The sequence below is a fragment of the Meleagris gallopavo genome, chromosome 1 (genome assembly GCF_905368555.1).
Source record: "Meleagris gallopavo chromosome 1, MGAL_WU_HG_1.1, whole genome shotgun sequence".
Taxonomy (NCBI): domain Eukaryota; kingdom Metazoa; phylum Chordata; class Aves; order Galliformes; family Phasianidae; genus Meleagris; species Meleagris gallopavo.
The window spans coordinates 2,858,796-2,877,771 of NC_139404.1; the positions used below are offsets into that span (position 1 = coordinate 2,858,796).

The 18,976-nt window shown below is 44.5% G+C and overlaps 1 protein-coding gene across 2 annotated transcripts in view; it reads left to right on the forward strand.

The window, feature by feature from the left end:
- Window positions 1–18,976, forward strand: part of PLXNA4 (plexin A4) — a 441,339-nt gene that overhangs the window by 330,922 nt on the left and 91,441 nt on the right. For both annotated transcript variants that reach the window (XM_085213222.1, XM_085213155.1), the window contains 3 exons: window positions 1,596–1,749; window positions 4,040–4,139; window positions 6,371–6,485. In XM_085213222.1, coding sequence (XP_085069348.1) covers window positions 1,596–1,749; window positions 4,040–4,139; window positions 6,371–6,485 — 369 coding nt within the window. The remainder of the gene's footprint in view (window positions 1–1,595; window positions 1,750–4,039; window positions 4,140–6,370; window positions 6,486–18,976) is intronic.

The window sequence follows — 18,976 nt, forward strand, 5'->3', positions numbered from 1 at the left end:
ACTTATTTGTTCCAGGTGAACCTTGGCTCATGAGGTTTATGGCCAAGCACTATTGCTCTGTCCATTGCCATATCTTCTCCATGACACATCTTTATTCTGCGTCTTCTGTGCACAAAGAGCAATATTAATTAAGCAGAAGTTTCCTCTTCTCTATCTCTAACAGTATATAGATGAGGAGGTAGAATGGATTTAGACTGAGTGATAAATCTATCAAACACCCATACATTTTTCCTAATCCCCACCCAAGACATGATTTCCTTTCCCACTGCCGTTCCCATCGCTACAAAATAAACAGATTTCACAAAGGCTTTATGTTATGCAGAGCAAAGGCCCATCTTTGGCCTTTCTATCATATGGGCCATAAGGTCTAGCATTAAGGGATAGCCCCAAACCTTCTCTTAGTGAGGAAAACACAATGTGAAGAAGCAGTAAGCAAAAGCAATGTTATCATCCTCTCCTGCTTTATCACCTGGACATCACCAACTTATCCTCTGTTCTTTGTACTGGTAGCAGAAACACTTCAGCATGCATTTGTGTCTCCTTTTAGTGGCTGTCACCACAGATGGGGCCTCAGCTTGTTCACAGTGGAGGCAAGTGTGGAGAGTACTTGCATTTGTGCCTGCCTCAAGTGTCTGGCTTTAGTGGTTGGCCACAATAGCTCTAAATCTATAGCAGCTCATTAGCAGGTGATAAAAGTACCCTGATATGCTTCTCTGCCTTTGGACATGGCATGTCTGTGATCCAAGGGTGGGTTGGGCAAGACGCTCCATGATGGACAGCAGAGGAACTTTAGCTGACCTAGTGGCAGCATGAGGGTCCTTCTCTAGAGGAGAAAAACAGCCACATGCTTCTTTTCTTTCCTGACCGTGGGTAATAGCTAAGCCGGTGGTGCACATGATTAAGGTGGGCAATTCCTCCTTCACAGCTTTGTTTATGCATAGCTCCCAAATGCAGCATGCCCCTAAGGCCATCTTTGGTGGGACGGGCAGGAGAAATTTGTTGTGCCTCTAGGGAAAGAGGTTTTTTGTGGTGAACTGAAGCCTGTAACTAGACTCTCCTTACGCAGGAACTTGGTGACAGAGCGCTCCCCCATCTGCTGATGCTAGGAGAGCAGGCCGTAGAGAGTTAGACTGGAGCATTACAGTTTCTCTGTAGTCTGCAGAGTGCCTCTTGTGAGTAGTAGTCACCTTCCTCAGAAACCGCGTGCCTTGGGGCCACCAAAGCCCTGGTCTTCACAGCCGGCTCCAAAGACTCCCTGTTTAACCTTACACTTGCATGACAGATAGAGAGCACTCCCTCCCCCCCACTGACCCAGCAGCACTGGGATGCAGTGCAGTTGTCCCTGCATAGCCACGTACCACTTGTGTTGGCATCAGCATCTCATCCCCTTTCCCCTCCGCACACACATCCCTCTCCTGAATCGCTGCTTTCTGTTGAAGGAGGATGCTCTCTCTAGCAAGAGGCTCTTTGTCCAACCTCTCCAGTGTAATTCTCTCCTGCTGACCCAGCTCTGTTGTTCAGCTCAGTATTTTTTCTCTCTCTTTTTTTTTTTTGTTTCCCTATCTCTTCTTCCCTCCCTCCATCTTCACTTGCAGCTGGTCTTGGAGACCTACAATGTCCCTGAGCTGTCAGCAGGAGTCAACTGCACCTTCGAGGACCTGTCAGAGATGGATGGCTTGGTAGTGGGCAGTCAGATCCAGTGCATCTCACCAGCTGCCAAAGAGGTGCCCCAGATCATCACAGAGAATGGTGAGTACCACACAGCTCTCAGTTCTTCCTCCCTTCCTCATCCCTTGTCTTTATGTCTTTCGTCTTGCTTGTTCTCCAAGATTTTGGCATATGGGAGCCTGAGAACAGGTTATGCAAAGCATAGGGGTGAGGGTTATGCTGCCAGTGATTGCTACAGCTGTAGCACGAATGAGTTGAATGTGTGAGTTTATGTGTGTGAGTGTTGAGCTGTACTATCAGTGCCTGCATTTAGGTGCCTATATGCATGGTAGTACGTGTCTTCAGACTGCCACCGAGTGGTAGTTGCCTATATCTAACAAAGACAAGAGTCAGATGAAGGATCTCCAGTCCTTTCCACAATTTTATCCTATTCATCTTACCTTTAGATCTACGTGTTCAGTTGTTGTCTCTGTCACTGGCCATTTTTTTGCTCCTGTGCTCATGCTCATGTTTGTTGCTGGCTCCACCCCAGAATGATTCAGTGCAGAAATGCCTTGTCTCTCAGGATGGGCCCCTTATCCCCAGCTTCATGCCCTTTTTGGCTTCCCTTTTTGAATGTTTTTCTTGATACTTTCAAGAGCACCTGTGGCTCTTGCAGAGATTTGCTATAAAAACCTCAACTCTATTGATCACCTCATGAAGTGCAGAGAGGATGTAGCCATTATACTCCTTGGCTTCTTGTGAAATATTACTGGAGAGCCTCCAGGGATCCCTACAGGCCACAGAAATGAAGTTACACAAGCTGTCACCATCACCTTCCCCTGCTCTCCCCAAGCTGCACACAGCTGCGTGTGCTCTCCACTGTAGTCCCAAAAGAAGCCCCCAAAGGGCTGTTCTCATTTTCAGGTCCCACTGAATCATCAACTATGTTTGCTTACCAAGATAGCTGCCAGGAACTATTTCCTTGATACAGACATCTGTCTCAGGCCAGGCTACAATCGACAAGCAAGCAAAAATAGCAATGGAAGCTCAAGGCAGAACAAGAGAGAGATTTATGTGAAGTGTGCTTTCCAGAGATGCTGAGCACCTGCAGCTTGTATCAACTTCAGCAGCTGGTGCTCTGCACCTCTGCAAAGACCACATCTTCCATGCATAGGGCCAGAAACTGGATTTGAACCAAAGGATGTGTGGCTCTGTAGAACATCTGATCCCTGGAGCCATCCAATCCTCACATCCTGTTTTAAAATATATGCAAGACACTGGCAAAGTTGTTAAATACGAAGTGGTTAACAGAGCTGTCAAAGCCGACGGCAGCAGATGGGCAGCAGAGTTGAGCACTGGCAGCAAAACGTGCTCAGTGAAGTGTGTGGTTTGTGTGTGTGTATGTGGTATGTATGTGTGTATGCCTGTAGGTGGATGAGCCGAGATGAATTGTCAAGTTTACTTTGGCCTGTTTGATTAATGAATCTTTCAGGTGAGAAGGAAAATAATAGAGGTGAAAGGGCTAGCCAAGCCAAAGTCTTGAATTAAACAGGGATCCCTTCCCCACTAAATTACTGCAATTACTGTACCCAGTCATTTCCCACACGTGCTGAGTTTTGAATGGGGCCTTTGGCATTGTGAGAAGAGGTTGCACTTGACTGCTTGGCTTGGGAGCAGGGGAAAAGGGGAGTTACTATCCAGAAGCTGAGGCTCAAGCTTTGCTGCTGATGGTCTGCTGTGGAAATGGATTGACACTTCCAGAAGCATACAGAGGCTTGTGGATGTCTCTCCCACGTTAAGCTGGGTTGTTTGTAGCCAAAGACTAGGGTGTATGGACATTGGGGTGAATGACATGGAATCCCTACCCTGTCCTAGGTATTGGGCTATATTCAGAGATGATAAATAATGATGGTGAGAAGAAGATATACCCAATGTCCCACAGGCCCCTTCCTTTGGTGGACTTAAATGAACCTACAGGAATGAAGAACCTTATGGACAGCTCCATTTGAATGAGCTTTTTGTTCCAGGCATCTCCATCTACTCTTTGCACTTAGCTTTCCTACTTGCTGACTTCATTTACCATAGTTTTGAAATCAGTAAATAAATCAGATTGGTAATAAATCTAGACCTGTTGGTATCATCCAGCACAGACCTTGCTTGCAGTTTTCCAGTGGTGAAGACCTAATGCATCACTGCACTACCATTATGGGGGCAGATGTACTTTTTGGAGGTCTGAGCTGTAGATAGATTTTATTACCCTTCCTTCACCTTCTGAAGATAAACTAGCTCGTTTACTCTGGACCAGCTTCTTGTTCAGACAGGTGGCATGGCCAACAGGGCTTAACTGTGCTAATACAGTCACAAACGGATGTATATTTTTTTTTCCTAGGAGACCATCACATAGTCCAACTCCAGCTCAAGTCCAAGGAAACGGGTATGACCTTTGCCAGCACCAGCTTCGTCTTCTACAACTGCAGTGTCCACAATTCGTACGTCAAGTTCCTTTGATACCTGTTTTCTATCCCAACCCTGGATCTGCCACAGAACTCAGGGAGGCATGTGTCCCTCAGGAATTTGGTCAGGTGTGGAGGAGAGCAGCAGTCAGAGTGATATCAGTAATGGTCAGCACGATGCTGTCTCTCCTGGGAAAACCAGGGGTGACATAGTGAACATTTGTTCCACTATGATCCCCCTATGAAGGAGAGCATTGCCTCGAGTAATGGTACATCATCACATGTCCCTCAGGGAAAGGAAGATCAATGGGAGTTTGCATTGAAGCAAGTTAAAAGTAATCTGTGACTTCAGTAAAGGGCCCCTTTTCCTTCCTAGTAAGCAGTTGTTTGTGGATGGATGGATTCTGCCCAAATATACACACCTCCAGCCCTTATCCATATCAGTCCTGCCAGCAGGGTCCTGCCCAAGATGTTAGCTTGGGTTTGAGTGCTGAAATCTGGAAAGATGGGAGTTGTGGATTTTGTGTGATGTGAACAGAGTGGAGACTGCCCAGCTGATTTCTTCAAACCCATCTTTTCTATCTTGCAATTTCCTTTCCTGCCCTGTGCCACATTATCATGGGATTTAGCTGGTACACAGCAGCTGCCCTACCAGAGTAAGACTGCCAAAACAGGATGATGTTCTTCCAGCACATTGATCCACCCGTGAGCAAGACTGAGGGCTCTGTCACCACCACTGAGCCATCAGAAGTGCCAAAAGCAGATAATTACTGCGGCTCAGCAATTCACAAGCAAAGGCAAATCCTATTTCCTTGTTCCTGCTGCTTTGACAAACAGTGTCAGAAAGCAAGTGTTGGGGGGGAGAGGAGGAGAGATGGTGGTGTTAAATATTTATGGCATGTTTTGGTTCCTTACTTGACAAACTATAATACACTATCCATTTTTAATTTGATGTATCAGAGCAAGCACTTGTTACCAATTTGAAGAACAGCTCGCTGTACCAGAGCTGAAAGTGGATTGAAGTTGAATGAGATTTCACAGAAAGACAGGACTGAGGGTGTGTGTCTGCCTGCTGCACTTAGCCAAGCTATCCTGGAGGCATTTTTTTCCACTCCTGCCCATTAAAAACCCAGTGGCACATACAGGCCAGGAAAATTTCCTTCCAAATCCTCTTCAGGTATTTCAGAGACAGCAGCAGCATGAAGATCTCTGACAGTGAGCAACCAGGAGTTGTTACCATCTAGTGCTTGTCTTGTGTAAACAATTTGTTATGGCTCAGTGTGTTTCCTGGTGGACAGACATCATATGAAATAAATAAAAAAATGTGATGTAGGTTTAAGTCAGTGCTGTAAAATAGTCTCGAAAAAGTGTTTGCAGCTCATATCTATGGGGACTATGGGATGTAGGAGAGCAAATGCTTGCAAGATGGTGGGACTGGCTCTTTCCTATACTCTGAATAGGTAACTTCATAAATATGCCTTCTGCTACCCAAAAAACTGCTATGTCTTCCTGTTTCTACTGAAACAAGGAAGAATACAGCCAAAATATGTGCAGGATCCCCATCACTCTGGGCTCAAATCGTAATAATAAGCCTGTGGGACAGTATATCCTGCTTGATCCTGAGCTTGATGCATACCACTTTCTGGTTGGCCTCTGCATAACATTTGAGGGAGGCAGGATCAGCCAGATGGGACTGCTGATGCACCAGGACTGCCCTCCATGGGCACCTCTATTCTTTCAGCCCCCCCTACCTTCGGCACCTTCTCATGATGTGTTCACAGCTCTCAGGGCATTGCTGCAGTTTTGCACAGAAGCAGTGAAGCCATAACAGTTTCTCATCTGATCATGAACATCCTCTGATTTTTTTGTTAAACTCAGAATCTTGTTATGGGCAAAAGGCGAGCACACCTTGTGTATGAAGCCAAGGACCTGTTGTAAATCTCATTAGAAGTAGTAACAGGGTAACCAAAATACAACAAAAATATCATTAGTCTAATTCGAATGAAATTAAAGCAGTCTAAATTTTCTAAATAGTACAAGACACGTCAGTCACAACGAAACCCAGCTCAGGCCATGGCAAGCAAAGTGCCATCTGGAGACCTGATGATATCAGGCCAGTTCAAAGCTTATGGTTTTCCACTAGTATTGTAAAAGCAATGTTTGACAGACTATTTTTATCTCTGACGAGCACTCTCAACCTCCTGGTCTGTCCTGTTTGTAGAAGAGGCCAGGCTGGCCAAGTGACTGCTTTTTCCCTCCATCTCCAGGTGTCTGTCATGTGTGGAGAGCCCTTACCGGTGCCATTGGTGCAAATACCGCCACGTCTGCACTCATGATCCCAGCACCTGCTCCTTCCAGGAGGGACGAGTCAAGCTGCCTGAGGTAGGCAGGGGCACGTGTTGTGCGTGGGGGCTTCTCAGAGATCATGAGATGATGTAGCCTTTTTGTTTTGCTCAGACAAACAGACCGTGTAGCCTTCTCCAGCTCCAATCCCACCCACTCCCTGTTTGGCTTGCGCTCCACAAAACCCTCACTTTTCCCTCTACATCTCCTCTTCCTCGTACTGAAACCCATTTGAAAGATGATACTCATCCCAAGAGTGTTGGCGCATCATGCAGAGAAGCTCTGCCCAATGACACGGCTGACTGTCAACAGCAAAATGCTGATACCTACAAGCTCTGCTGAGAGCCATCATATACTGGGTCATAGTCCTTGCCAAGATACAGCCAGTGTCTGTGTGCTGTTGGAACTAGGAGGGCTTGGTGGTGGCATCCATCCAAAAATAAGGCACACCTATAGGGAGTGTTCCACCTCAGGAAGCCATTGCATCTACCAGTAGTGGATAATAAGTCCCTGACTGGAAGCAAGAGGAAATGCTTGTTATGCATCTCTGCCTGGAGAGAAGAAGAGGATGGTGCCTCTAAGCAAGTCTTCAAGCTACTGAGGTCTGGAGAGTATTTAGGGCTATGAAAACAGTGGCAGTGTATTTCAGCAATATTTCAAGGATGTTGGTGGCTTTGTGTGTTTAGTGTCTAATGGCCAGTACACCAAACTGCTTCCAGCAGAGGCCAGGGAATGCCTCATTGCCAGTCTCTGAGCTAGAGCTGAACTGGACCTTGGGGCTTAGTACAGAGCTGGCTGCTGCACTGCAAATGCTGTCTGGCTGTATTGTAACTAATGAGCACTTGCAGACAAGTGGAGCTCAGGAGAATACAAATAGGAAGCCACTTAATTACTTCCTGGTCAGGAATGGTCTGGAAGCATCCCGGTCTGTCTGGTAAATGACCCGAGATGGCTCGTTGTGTGCCTGGCCCAAGGGACCAGTACCCATTAAGAGATCTGATATCTGCTGAACCACTGGGCACAGAGGCGGCTGCTGAAATCTCCATCGACGTGCGCTGCATTTGGAGTCTGAAATCCACACTTCTCCCTGCACTGCTTGCTGGGTCTTGTGTTTTTAAAATACTCCCTTGCCTATCCCCCAGCCTGTGCCCCAGACAACCCAGTTTGTTGCACCAAAGGACATGCTTGTAATGGTTTCACACTCCTATGGCATCCGCTGTCCCATCCCACTACTCCCTTAACATATGTGCTGGTTGAGATGTCCTGGAGCAGACATCCTGAACTGCACAGGCATTGGGACAAGTCATAAATATTCACGAGCAGGGAGGTTGCCAGCTCTTTGTCTAGCAGGATTCAGCATTTGCTGTTAACCCGCTGAAAAACTCACTGAGAGCTTAGAGGGTGGATATTTGATACCCTCTGCTTGGGGTGAAGTGGTGCAGAAGGCAGTCCAGGCTTCAGCCCTATTCCAACCAAATGGAATCTATTACCTTGCATACCTCTCTCTGGTGACCAGCGATAGAACCCACAGGAGTGGCATGAAACTGTGACCAGGGAAGCTCAGTTTGGATATGAGGAAAATGTTCTTTAATTAGAGGGCTGTCGGGTATTGGAAGAGTCTCTCCAAGGAAGTGGTCATGTCACTTTGCTGGAGTTCAAGAAAAATTTGGACAATGCTTTCAGCCAGGTGGTCTGATATTTGGGTGTCCTGTGTGGAGCCAGGAGTTGGACTTGATGATCCTTATGAATCTTTTCCAACTCAGAATATTCTATAATTCTGTAAAGCCTTTGGCAGAATCTGGTCAGTTTTGGTAGATGCAGTTCTCTGTATCTTCCACATCAGGAACTGGAGGTACCTCACTTTCTAGAGCAGATGGTATTTGCTGGGGCACTGTCTCATCATTTATCTCCTCTGGCAATCCTCTGGCAGGTTTTATGCACTAAGCACAAGACTCATCTTCCCAGTTCCCATCTCTTCTCTCCTCCAGCCACTGTGCATGAAAGACCTACAAGTGTCAGTGCATCTGCACCTGCCTCAGCTTTCTTGGTATTTCTGACTCTTGTTTCCATCAGAAAGATCGTGTGAAACTCTTCATCATCCCAGTTTCCCAGTTCCATAGGGAGAAAATCATCTGGCTTTTACTCTATTCCCTCTAACATCTTGTTCTGAAGAACTGGGGAGGAGGCAGTTGACTTGCAGCCTTCTCCAGACCTCCACATTTGAGCACACTTTTTCCATCACTGTATGACCTCTCATTGGGTTTCTTAAAGGTGCCACCTTCAGACAAAGAGATAGTTCAAATCTGAGAGGATTTGTCTGTTGATTCTTTCTGTCTTGTATCCCCTTTGATAGATGTTTTTCTGCTGAGCTTCAAATACTCACACTCTGATCTTGCAAAGCATCAAGTAAGTGTACAAACCCTTAAAAGACAACTATTGATCTACAAGGAATGACAGCATCATGACATACAGGTACATTACAGTGGTCATTGCTAATGATGCTTTCAGACCCTTTGGCTTCTGGATGCAGCAAATCCACATCTGGGCACAAACCTCTTTCTCATGGGAGACATTTGGTTGTCAGCTGCTTAGTTCAGAGCTGTTTCTACTATCTGCTGCACAGCTTAAACACTTCCCAGCACTGGAAAGAGTGGATGGTATCTGCAAAAATAATGACTTTGCAAAATTGAAGCTATCAGTGACAGCTTTCTGCTTGGCAATGTGAGAAATGTATTGTAGCTGTAGAGTCGTTCTCATTGCTGTCTGAGGCTCACAAAGACAATAGAACAGGGGAAGGACGGCATCACCAATACATCTTGACAAATGCATATTTGCCTTCTCTGCATGGCCAGACAGGTTTTGTCAAATTACACTTCAAACTTTATCAATTTACACTTTTGACAAATTACAAAATAAATGCTGCGTATACGTCCCACACTTCTCTTAAGAAGCCATCTTCTCACTGACTCATCTCCACTGTTTTTCAGTTTCACCTTTAGTTCTTTCCTTTTCTGCCCTATACTGAGCTTATCCATTGAGTTCCCTGAACAGTAGAAACCATTTGGTACCTTGAAGCCAAGCCTGGTTCTTCCTTGCCCTTTCAGACCTCCACCTACTTCCTGATGATGTAATGTGACTTGCCAGGTTAACAGGGCTGAGGTGCACTTCCAGCCCTCCCAAAGCTGTCTTCAGTAGAGCTCCCAACAGCTGTGAGTGGGTATATTTTTAATGGCTTTTCATCTCCATCTGCAATGCTCCTTTTCTCTGCAAGTACTTTGATTCCCTAAGGATGCAAAAGGGGTGTGTTCAGCATGAGTATGAGTGCCTCTTAAACGTGGAAGTCTTGAGGACATGCTGATAGGAAACTACTACAAGCGTGGGATGGTTGGACCATCCCATTTGCAGTCCTTCCCTGAGACTACAGAGCAGATTAGCATGGCTGGCTTCCAGGATCATATGGTCTGCTTGTCCCGTGAATCTCTCTGCCAAGCAAATACATATTAGTGCTACTTTGTCACATGGATCAGGGCCAGAAACTCTCTCCATCTGTAATCATTGTTATTGGTATGCCAAGCCTACTCCCCTCTCTGACACTACGGTTTTTACTTTCCCTTTGCTGACACACCTACTTCTGGGTGATTGCTTTCTCTCTTTTCCTGTACACCATCTCACTCTTGAGTAGGTTGAGGCTTCCCACTCTCCAGATGGCCTGAGCTGCAAATGGTCTGATGGGGCTGGTACCCATCGCCCTGGGACCAGCCTGAAGCACAATGAAGGGAGCCTCGTGCCCTTCTGTATTTCTGACTCCCCATTTCCTTAGCATACCTCACCAGCTTGTGGATTTCCATAGGTTCAGCCTTAATTTCTTTCAAGTCTTCTTCATGTGCACAGAAAAAACTTCTTGATTATTTTAATTTTTCTTTTTCTTTTTCTTGAAGTATGAGTTCTCAGCTAGTGCAGAGCACAGGATGAATTCGAGACTGACCATGGTGGAGAACAGAAAGATGTTGGCCATTATCCATGCTGATCAGAAAGGAAAATGCTGTTTATTTTTGTATAGTTAGTGACCTACTGTCCAAAGGAGCTTTTGAACCATACTGAGGACGTTTGTGATCAGCCAGTCTTGGGCTAGGACAAGGCAGCTGCAAAACCCTTCTATCACCCTGCAAAGAACTAAACCAAAGGTGACAAATAGGATAAAGAGGCACATCCCACATTGTCTGCAAGGAGCCAGGATTTCATACCTGTCGTTTGTTCAGTACTTGGTGAATCAGCTCTGCCCATAATGGAGCTGAATCAACTGCTTTTGGTGCCTTGGGAAAACCTGTGTTTGCTCCTGGTTAAGAATTCCAGCATGGTCGTAAAGCAAGAGTATTTATGATTATGGTGCTGAACTCAATCAAATGGGGTTGATGATGTCTCTGGATGATTTGTGGCAGAAATACTACACCTTGACGTATAATTTCCCTTTACAGCAGGTTTTTGAAAGCCAAGTGCACTCACTTGAAATATACCGAGTGAGTTCTTGCTTTATAAAGGGAGCTGATATTATTGCTATTGGAGGCAGGAAGGGAATGAAGGATGAAAAAAAGACGTTTTAACACTTATGTGAATTTTTTTATTTCTTTGTTGTTGGTTTTGTTTTGTTGTTTTTTTCTTTTCCCTAAACAAAGCAGGTAGTAAAGATGGAGAGAATCACAGTCTACAGAAGGGATCAGGCTGTGTCTATATTTGTTTCTTGCACATTCTATTTCCCCTTTTGACATTTGTTGTTGATCACTGCAAAAGTCATGCTGCAGATCCAGTGATGCACTGTGAAGCATTGCATTGCAGCCTAACGACCGATGAAATCAACCTTTCCTTATTGGCACAATCACAAAGTAAGAGCTCATTCATTCTCTCTGTAAATGGAAAAGGCAGCCAACAAGTATTGGAGGTAAACTGAGGCACAGAGTAGTACACCAATTGATATGAAGTGCGATAGAAATTCATCATGCCTGATGTCTGTTACATCTGGTCCAAGTGGCATAGTTCTCATGTCAGCATTTCCCAAACATCTGCACAAGTCTGGGCTGGGGGTAAGATGGAACAACCTACTTGAGTTAATGGGATAAAAGATGAAGTCTTCTTTTGTGCGATCTTCTGAAAGATGAGCACTATCTTGTTCTAGGCCTTGCCAGGATTTTAGCTTTGTGTAGGGGAAAGAGAGGGAAAAAAAGGCAAAAGCGAAAAGCAAGCCTTGATAACAGATCTGTTATCTGCTGGGTTTAAAAGATACATAATCATTTAATTACCTTGAAGGAGGTTTTCATCTTTCTCTCCTCAACCGATTTGTGTGTGCCTGTGTTTTTCTTCCTCCCCCAAACAAGCTTTTTATTAAAAGGATTTTCATCTGCTGCCTGAAAAGAGAAGAAAAGATCTCGCACCAAAGTGTTTTATGTAGAGTTGTACGTGCTAATGACAGTAAAGCCCACATAAAAGAAGCAACTGCTTCAAATATTAATTTGTCAAAAGCAGTAGAAAGCTGTGTGAGCTGCATGCTGGCGAGCAGCTGCTGGAGAGCAGAGTGCTGCTTTGCCTGGTGCTCGCTTTGCCTTTTGCGGAATGAAGAGCTGTGCTGGCAGCCTCTGCAAAGAAATGAGCTGGTTTGTTGCTGCTTGTTCCTCTTCGGGGAAAAGAGCGAGACAGGAGAGAAAAAAGAAGGCAAGGAGAGAGAGTGACAGATCGATCTGAGCTGGCAGACACCTATATTTCCCTATTATGGAGTTTTAGGGAACTCATCAGCATCCTACCCGTCATGCTGGTGCATCCCAGCCTGGATCAGGGAAAGGTTTTAGGTAGTCACCTTGTCACAGAACAGGCAGGTCTTGAGGGAGCCCAAAGTATAGAATGGCTTTGGTTAGAAGGGACCTTAAAAGATCATCTAGTTCTAAACCCCCTGCCATGGGCTGGTTGCCACCCACCAGAACAGGCTGCCCACAGCCCCCATCCATCCTGGCCTTTAAATGCCTCCAGGGATGAGGCATCCACAGCTTCTCTGGGCATATGTCCTCCTTTGGGAGGAGCAAAAGGAAAGTGCCCAGCTCCTCCTAAAATGCATCCTTGCAGAAATGCCTGAGTGGCTGCGTAGAGGTGGGGTTTAACACCCCACAGGCCACCTGATGAATGTGGTGAACTCTTTGCTCCCTTGTATGGACAAACCATTCTGGCAATGCGTCTTCAGTTGTTGCTGTGGCAACTGCTCTGTTTCCCTCCTACTCCCGTTTCCAGCCTCTGTTAACTCAGCTAGAGAGGTGGCTGCTGGTGGCATCAGTTTGGGGAGGAGAGGAAGCCCACCCCGCTCAAATTAATGTCTCAGGGGCATTAATGACAGCTGCAGGGAGGTCAATACTGGAGCACCAAATTGTTTCCCGTTTGTTGATTATCCACTCACTTATTCTAGCACCTGTCTATCATTAAGGGGAGGTGTAGTTTCTATGGAAACTGCAGAAACCTGCTGCATGCAAGTGATGTGAGCAGGAAGGGGACCAGCAGGAGAGGTGAGGGGACTGGGAGCAGCTTGAGGCAGGCAGCAGAGAGCATGCAGATCCTAACAGAAAGATTCTGCACCCTGTGCAGCTAAGATCTGACATAGCATTGCACTCATTTGGTGGAACCAGCCTCTAAGTAGCATGAGGGCTTGTATCATCTGCTTAGCTCACAGGAGGGTTTCCAAGTGCGTGTGATGGAGTCTGGTCTTCTTGACATCCTGTCCAGGGGGTGGCAGAGGGGATCCAGGAGGAGGCTGTAGTTGTTGGTTTGGATTGGGTTGTAGGTCAGGACTCCTGCTGGTTTGGAATTTCAACCCTTGTTCATTGTTTAAGCATTTTTTCAAGAAGCAGAACTGTGACGTGTTGAGGATACCTCCAGTTCAGAAGCAGTCATTTAAACAATTATAAGAAGAAATTACTATGGAGTAAGTTGCCCAGAAAAGCTGTGGATGCCACATCCCTGGAGCAGTTCAAGGTCGGGTTGAATGGGGCTTTGGACAAACTGCTGGCAAACTGGATCACCTAATTCCAATGTCCCTTATGGCAGGGACATTGGAAATAGGTCATCTTTGAGGTTATTTCCAACCCAAGCCCTTCTATTAAATTAAACGCGGAAACTACAGACAAGGCAGAAATCTTTCCCCTTGTTCATATAGGCCTGTTCAAGCATGGTAATAGAAGGAAATGCAGCTCAAAGGAAGTATCAGGCATTATTTGGGGCCATGGGTTTCACTTCAGCAGATGAGAGTTTCATTTCTAGCTCTGAGTTGGCTTGGGCACGTTCACATTTCTGTGCCTCTGCATCTCTCAAATCCTCTTATGATTTGGCTAAGCAATTTCTGTTCATAGGTGCTTGTACAGTACCTGGAGCTGTGGTCTCAGTGGGGGCTGTTCATAAGAAGTCTCTGAGCATTTGCAGATTGGATACTTTACTTTTGTGAGAAGCCATTGCTTGCACTGACTTAAACTGGTGAAGAAGATGGAAGGATTGTATGTGGTTTGTTCTGTTGTTTTTCTGGCTACCTTTTATCACCTCTGAGACTTTCTGTTCCATCATCCTCCAGCTGGTAGAGGAAAAGGATAACTTCTGCATTCACTTCTAGCAGGTTTTCTGATAATTATGGAGGTAGATTTGCAGAAAATCTGTCCTGATACAGGGCAACTCTATCATGTCTCTGTTGAGACTGGGAACCAGACCACAACAAACTGATGAATGATGGATAAAATCCTCTCTGTGTGCTGTTCGTCTTCCACCAGTACACACATTTTTTCACTTTGGGTCTTAGGATTTAGCCTCTCCAACCATGAGATACACTTGTGTAATTTCTTGGAGCAAGTGAGGGGAATTTGTTTGAATGTAAATGTGAGAGGCATCTGATACGCAGTACAACATGTTATTCATACCAGCTGGGCAGTTCATCTTTGTAATGCAAGATTATTTATCCCACAGGACAGAGTGATCTCAGAATGCAACAGGGTAATATTCATCTGTCCCCTTGAAATAACATCAAGAACAGCTTATGTTGTTTTGATAGCCTGAGTCAGTGCAATGCCATTGCAAAGCCTCAAGTGACTACAGGAATTTTTGGCTATCTGGACATCTGTTAGGACTGCTGATGATCTAGTCACACTCTGAAATTGGAGGGAAAAATTGTTACCAGAGAGGAAAGACAGTTCCCCTTTGCATGGGGTGATGGGTGGCCTGTCTCTCAAGAAGGAATTTTTTGCTTTTCTTCATTGCAGTATCATCTGCATTCACTGGTTTGGAATGTGAGCTTCTGGGACCTGGCCAAGGAGAAACATTGTCAGGATATTGAAGCTACAGATAAGAAGTAATGCTGGACTGTGCCTTCTGCCCTGACTGGGATATCTCCAAGAGGCTGAGCCCAGAATCTCCTTCCCCTGCCTTGTCTTTGCACACTGTCCATTTGCTTTGGCTTGGATGTTATCTCATGCTGTCACAGATCTCAGTGAGGAGGAGGGTGATAAGAGCCATGATATCACTGTCCTGACATTGTGCAAGCCAGGGTTTTATGATTCTCTGGACTTCTGTCCTGGTATCCGAAGGAAGCAGGATCACATCAACATGGTCTGTGTGTGTTCATCCAGTCCATCTGTTACTCATTCTCCTCTGTTGACTTCTGAACTTGTTGTCCATTTGCAGCCTAGTTGGGCCAAAGAGTGGAGCTCTCAAAGGTATTAAGTTCCTACAAATTTTGTAAAATATGGGAAGGTTAGAGAAGAGAATTTCCATTCTTTCTTATGAAAAAAACACTATAGTTTGTGCTTAACACTTTAACTAGACAGCAGAAATCCCCTTATGAGAGTGCTGCCGTGTGACTTCTTGTAGTTTCAGAAGGAGCATTGGTTGGTTCCTTTATGCAAAAATAATTTGTGGACAGAAATGTATGGAAAACCTAGTTTTGTTAAATGACACGTTGATGTCATTAGTAGTCATGTAGATGATCAGTAAGGAATACTGTTGCAATGCTGAAACTTTAGAGACTCGTTGGTATGATGGTGCAGAGTGTGAATATGCAATGCTTTATTATGCATAAAAGATCTTTAGAATCTCAGACGTAAGTCCTTGCAGAAGGACAGAAGAAGTCAAGCTAGATAGAAGAATGCGGTTTCATAGAATATAAATAAAGAAGGTAGACATTAGTGCTTTGTCAGCTGATTGTACTCAGCTGTTCTCTGCCTCATGCTTTCCGTGGCTTTGCACAATACAGTTTTACCATGTGTGATATCTTAAAAGGACTGGCTTACCTAGCTAGAGTTTTTATTTCACAAGTGTCACCCTCCTCAGTGCACACACTCATACTTCTTATGATTTCAAAACCAGGCATTTGTCACTCAGGAAACACCAGAACTGAGATTGCTTCCACATCTCTCCTTTGAGCAGATGTACCTACTGACACAATCACCTACTTTTATTTTCTCCTGTCCACACTCTCCATCCAATGACCAGAAGGTTCCTGCTCTCCTGATCATCACTTTTCCTTCTGAATATGTGTCAAAAAGACAAAAAGCTGAAGAAAAGCTAGCGTTGTGTCTGTATTTAAAAAGGATTAATGCAGAGCTTTGCTAATTATGGCAGGCTGACCTTGATCCTGGTAAAATAATGGACCAGCTGAGAAGGGCTCTATTAATAAAGTATTAAAGGAGAGTAAAATCATTAATGCTGATCAGCAGAGATGTGTGGACTGACTTCAGAGGCAGAATTGTCTTAGGTCAGGATCCAGCTCTCAGAAGACTTGGGCCACTTCTCAACACGGCCTGCATGGCCTTGGGGCATCACTTTGCTCCCAATCAATGGGATTCAGCAGTGAGCCACATGAAAGGAGGTTGGTTATCTTCATTTAACTCTGTATCTGTTCTTTGGTGGCCAACTTCAGTCACTGCTCACTAGCTTTCACAGCACTGAAACCAGGGACCTAAGAGGCAATGGCAGATGAGCGAATTTGATCTGATGGTACTCCTCCGTATAGCAGTGATGTCTGTGCAAGTCACCACTGAGGTATGTGGCTGCTAGAGTGGGCAAAGCTTAAACAGGGCCACATCTCTCCCACAGACTGAGCTCCAGCTTCCAAATCAGCCACCTTTTCCCAAGCACCAGAATCACTTGCAGTATCTGACAAAAGAAAGTTAGTTTTTGATCCTGACTGCGTGGAAGACTCTTAACTAGAAAGTAACCACTAGAAGTGACAGCTATGCAAGGACTCAATTACCCCTTTGTTGTCTCTGCAGATGTTTAGACTTTCCATAAATCCTGTTGCTTTCTCCTCATCAGCTGCCTTTAAAGTTCTGAGCATTTTCTCCCTGTATTATTACTTTTGCTGTGCCAATAAATAAGTACACCATCAATCAAACTAACAGCACTGTAAACTTAAGAAGTGAAGATAAAATATATGGTGCATTAAAAAATTCTTTGACTGGGTAAGCTTTTTGTAGCTAGTTTGATTGCTGCTGGTGCCGATGTAAATTTGGGGGAAATATGTCCAGAAATTTATGAAGCTTGGAGTCCTGCCTGCAAAACATTGACCTGATTCCACTTTATAACCTAATAACGTTCCCCGGCACTGTTCGTGTAAATTTTAAATATAATTTTATGATGCTAGGAATTAGTGGTGTAATAATGTAAACACAACATGGACTATAACTCACCCTTTTGCTCCCGTATTGCCAAGCGTGTGGCTGCTTTGTTCTCCAAATTACCGTGGCCCTGGGAAGTTGTGTGAGAGTTTAAAAGTGATTCATCGATGGAACCAACTTGTCATCCAAAGCTCTCTGCAGCAGTGCAGGGCAGCTGATAAAGGAGTGACTGATTTTGCTTGGGCAGCTCTGACCCAGGACGACTGTATCAAGGTGCAAGAAAGAAATTCAGGCAACATATTGCAGGCAGTCCCTCCTGCTTCTCATACAGCAACGTGATGTTTTCCTGCTTTTTATCTAGGAGAAATCTGATTACTCCAAAATCAATGGCAAAAAGTCTTTTTGTGTATACGATTTCTTTCATTTTTTCCTACTTCTTCTCATTCCTTTCTTTTCTCTTTCCTTATTGTTGTTGTTCATTGGTTTTGTTTTGATTTTTTAAATGATTTTTAATGTAATCTAAGAAGCAGGGCATTCAGATGCTGTGGCCTAGATATTTTTTTTAAGAACCAATCCATATCTCAAATCTTATCTTACTAGATTGATTACAATACAGAGTGGTGGGTGAAAAAGCCATTGCATTGCATCTTAGTAGAACAGATGGATTAAAAAAATAATTATTATTTACATAACACATGAGTAAATAACAATCTGAGTATCACTTCTTGTGGGATCCAAAAGGTCTTGAGCAAGGAATAAACAGTTCCCAGTTCTCAATTAGATCATGTGATAATGTTGATATTGTTGATAATATATATATATTATATATATAATGTTGATATTTGGAAAAAAATCTTTTCAGAAAGAGGGGTGAGGCATTGGCACAGGCTGCCCAGGGAAGTGATGGAGTCACTGTCCTTGATGGCGTTCAAGAAAAGGATAGATAAGGCACTGAGGGATATGGTTAGTGGGCATGGTGGGGATGAGTTGATGGTTGGACTTGATGAGTCGTGGTGGTCTTTCCAACCTTACTGATTCTGTGATTTTATGTTTCTTTTGGACGAGATGGCTTAGACAAGCACAGAGATGGCTGTTATGAACAAAGGATGTATAAAGGAAAGTTTTATTAACAAAACAAACAAGCAACAACAACAAAATGACAAACAGCAGCAACAACAAAATGACAAACAGCAGCAACAACAACAAAATGACACTGAGAATGAAGAACTGGAATTGATGTCAGGAAGAAAAGTGAGCTAAATGCATTGAGTTTTAAAGTGAAGGAACTGATGCTGGATATCTGGATCTGGATAATGAGAATTCTCTTTTGGGCCAAAAAAAAAAAGACTGAAAAATAGTTTTGAAGAGTTAGCTTTCTCAGCAAACATGCCTACGGAGCAGTCAGCAAAAGGTGGGCTCTAGTTTCCTCTCAATGCCACCAATGATCACGAGGGAGCAATATGAAGCAAAAATATGAAAGCTTCCCTCATTTAGATGCTCTGGATGAATCATACAATCATAGAATCACCGAAGTTGGAAAAGACCTCCACCATCATCCAGACCAACCATCCACCTACCACCAATATTTCCCCAGTAAACCATGTCTCTTAGTACAACATCTAAATGTTTCTTGAACACAAGAAGTTGCATGGGAGAAGACAGATTAACTGAGAGCCCAGTGAAGGGCACAGGCTGCTAATAGATGGATGGATCATTGTGAAACCCTCGTTTCCTTACAGGATGTTTGCATTTCAGAGAATTATAAAATGGCTTGAGTTGGAAGAGATCTCAAGGATCATCAAGTTCCAACCCCCGTGCCACAGGCAGGGTTGCCAACCCCTAGATCATGTGCTTGATTAGATTGCTCAGGGCCCCATCCAACCTGGCCTTAAACACCTCCAGGGA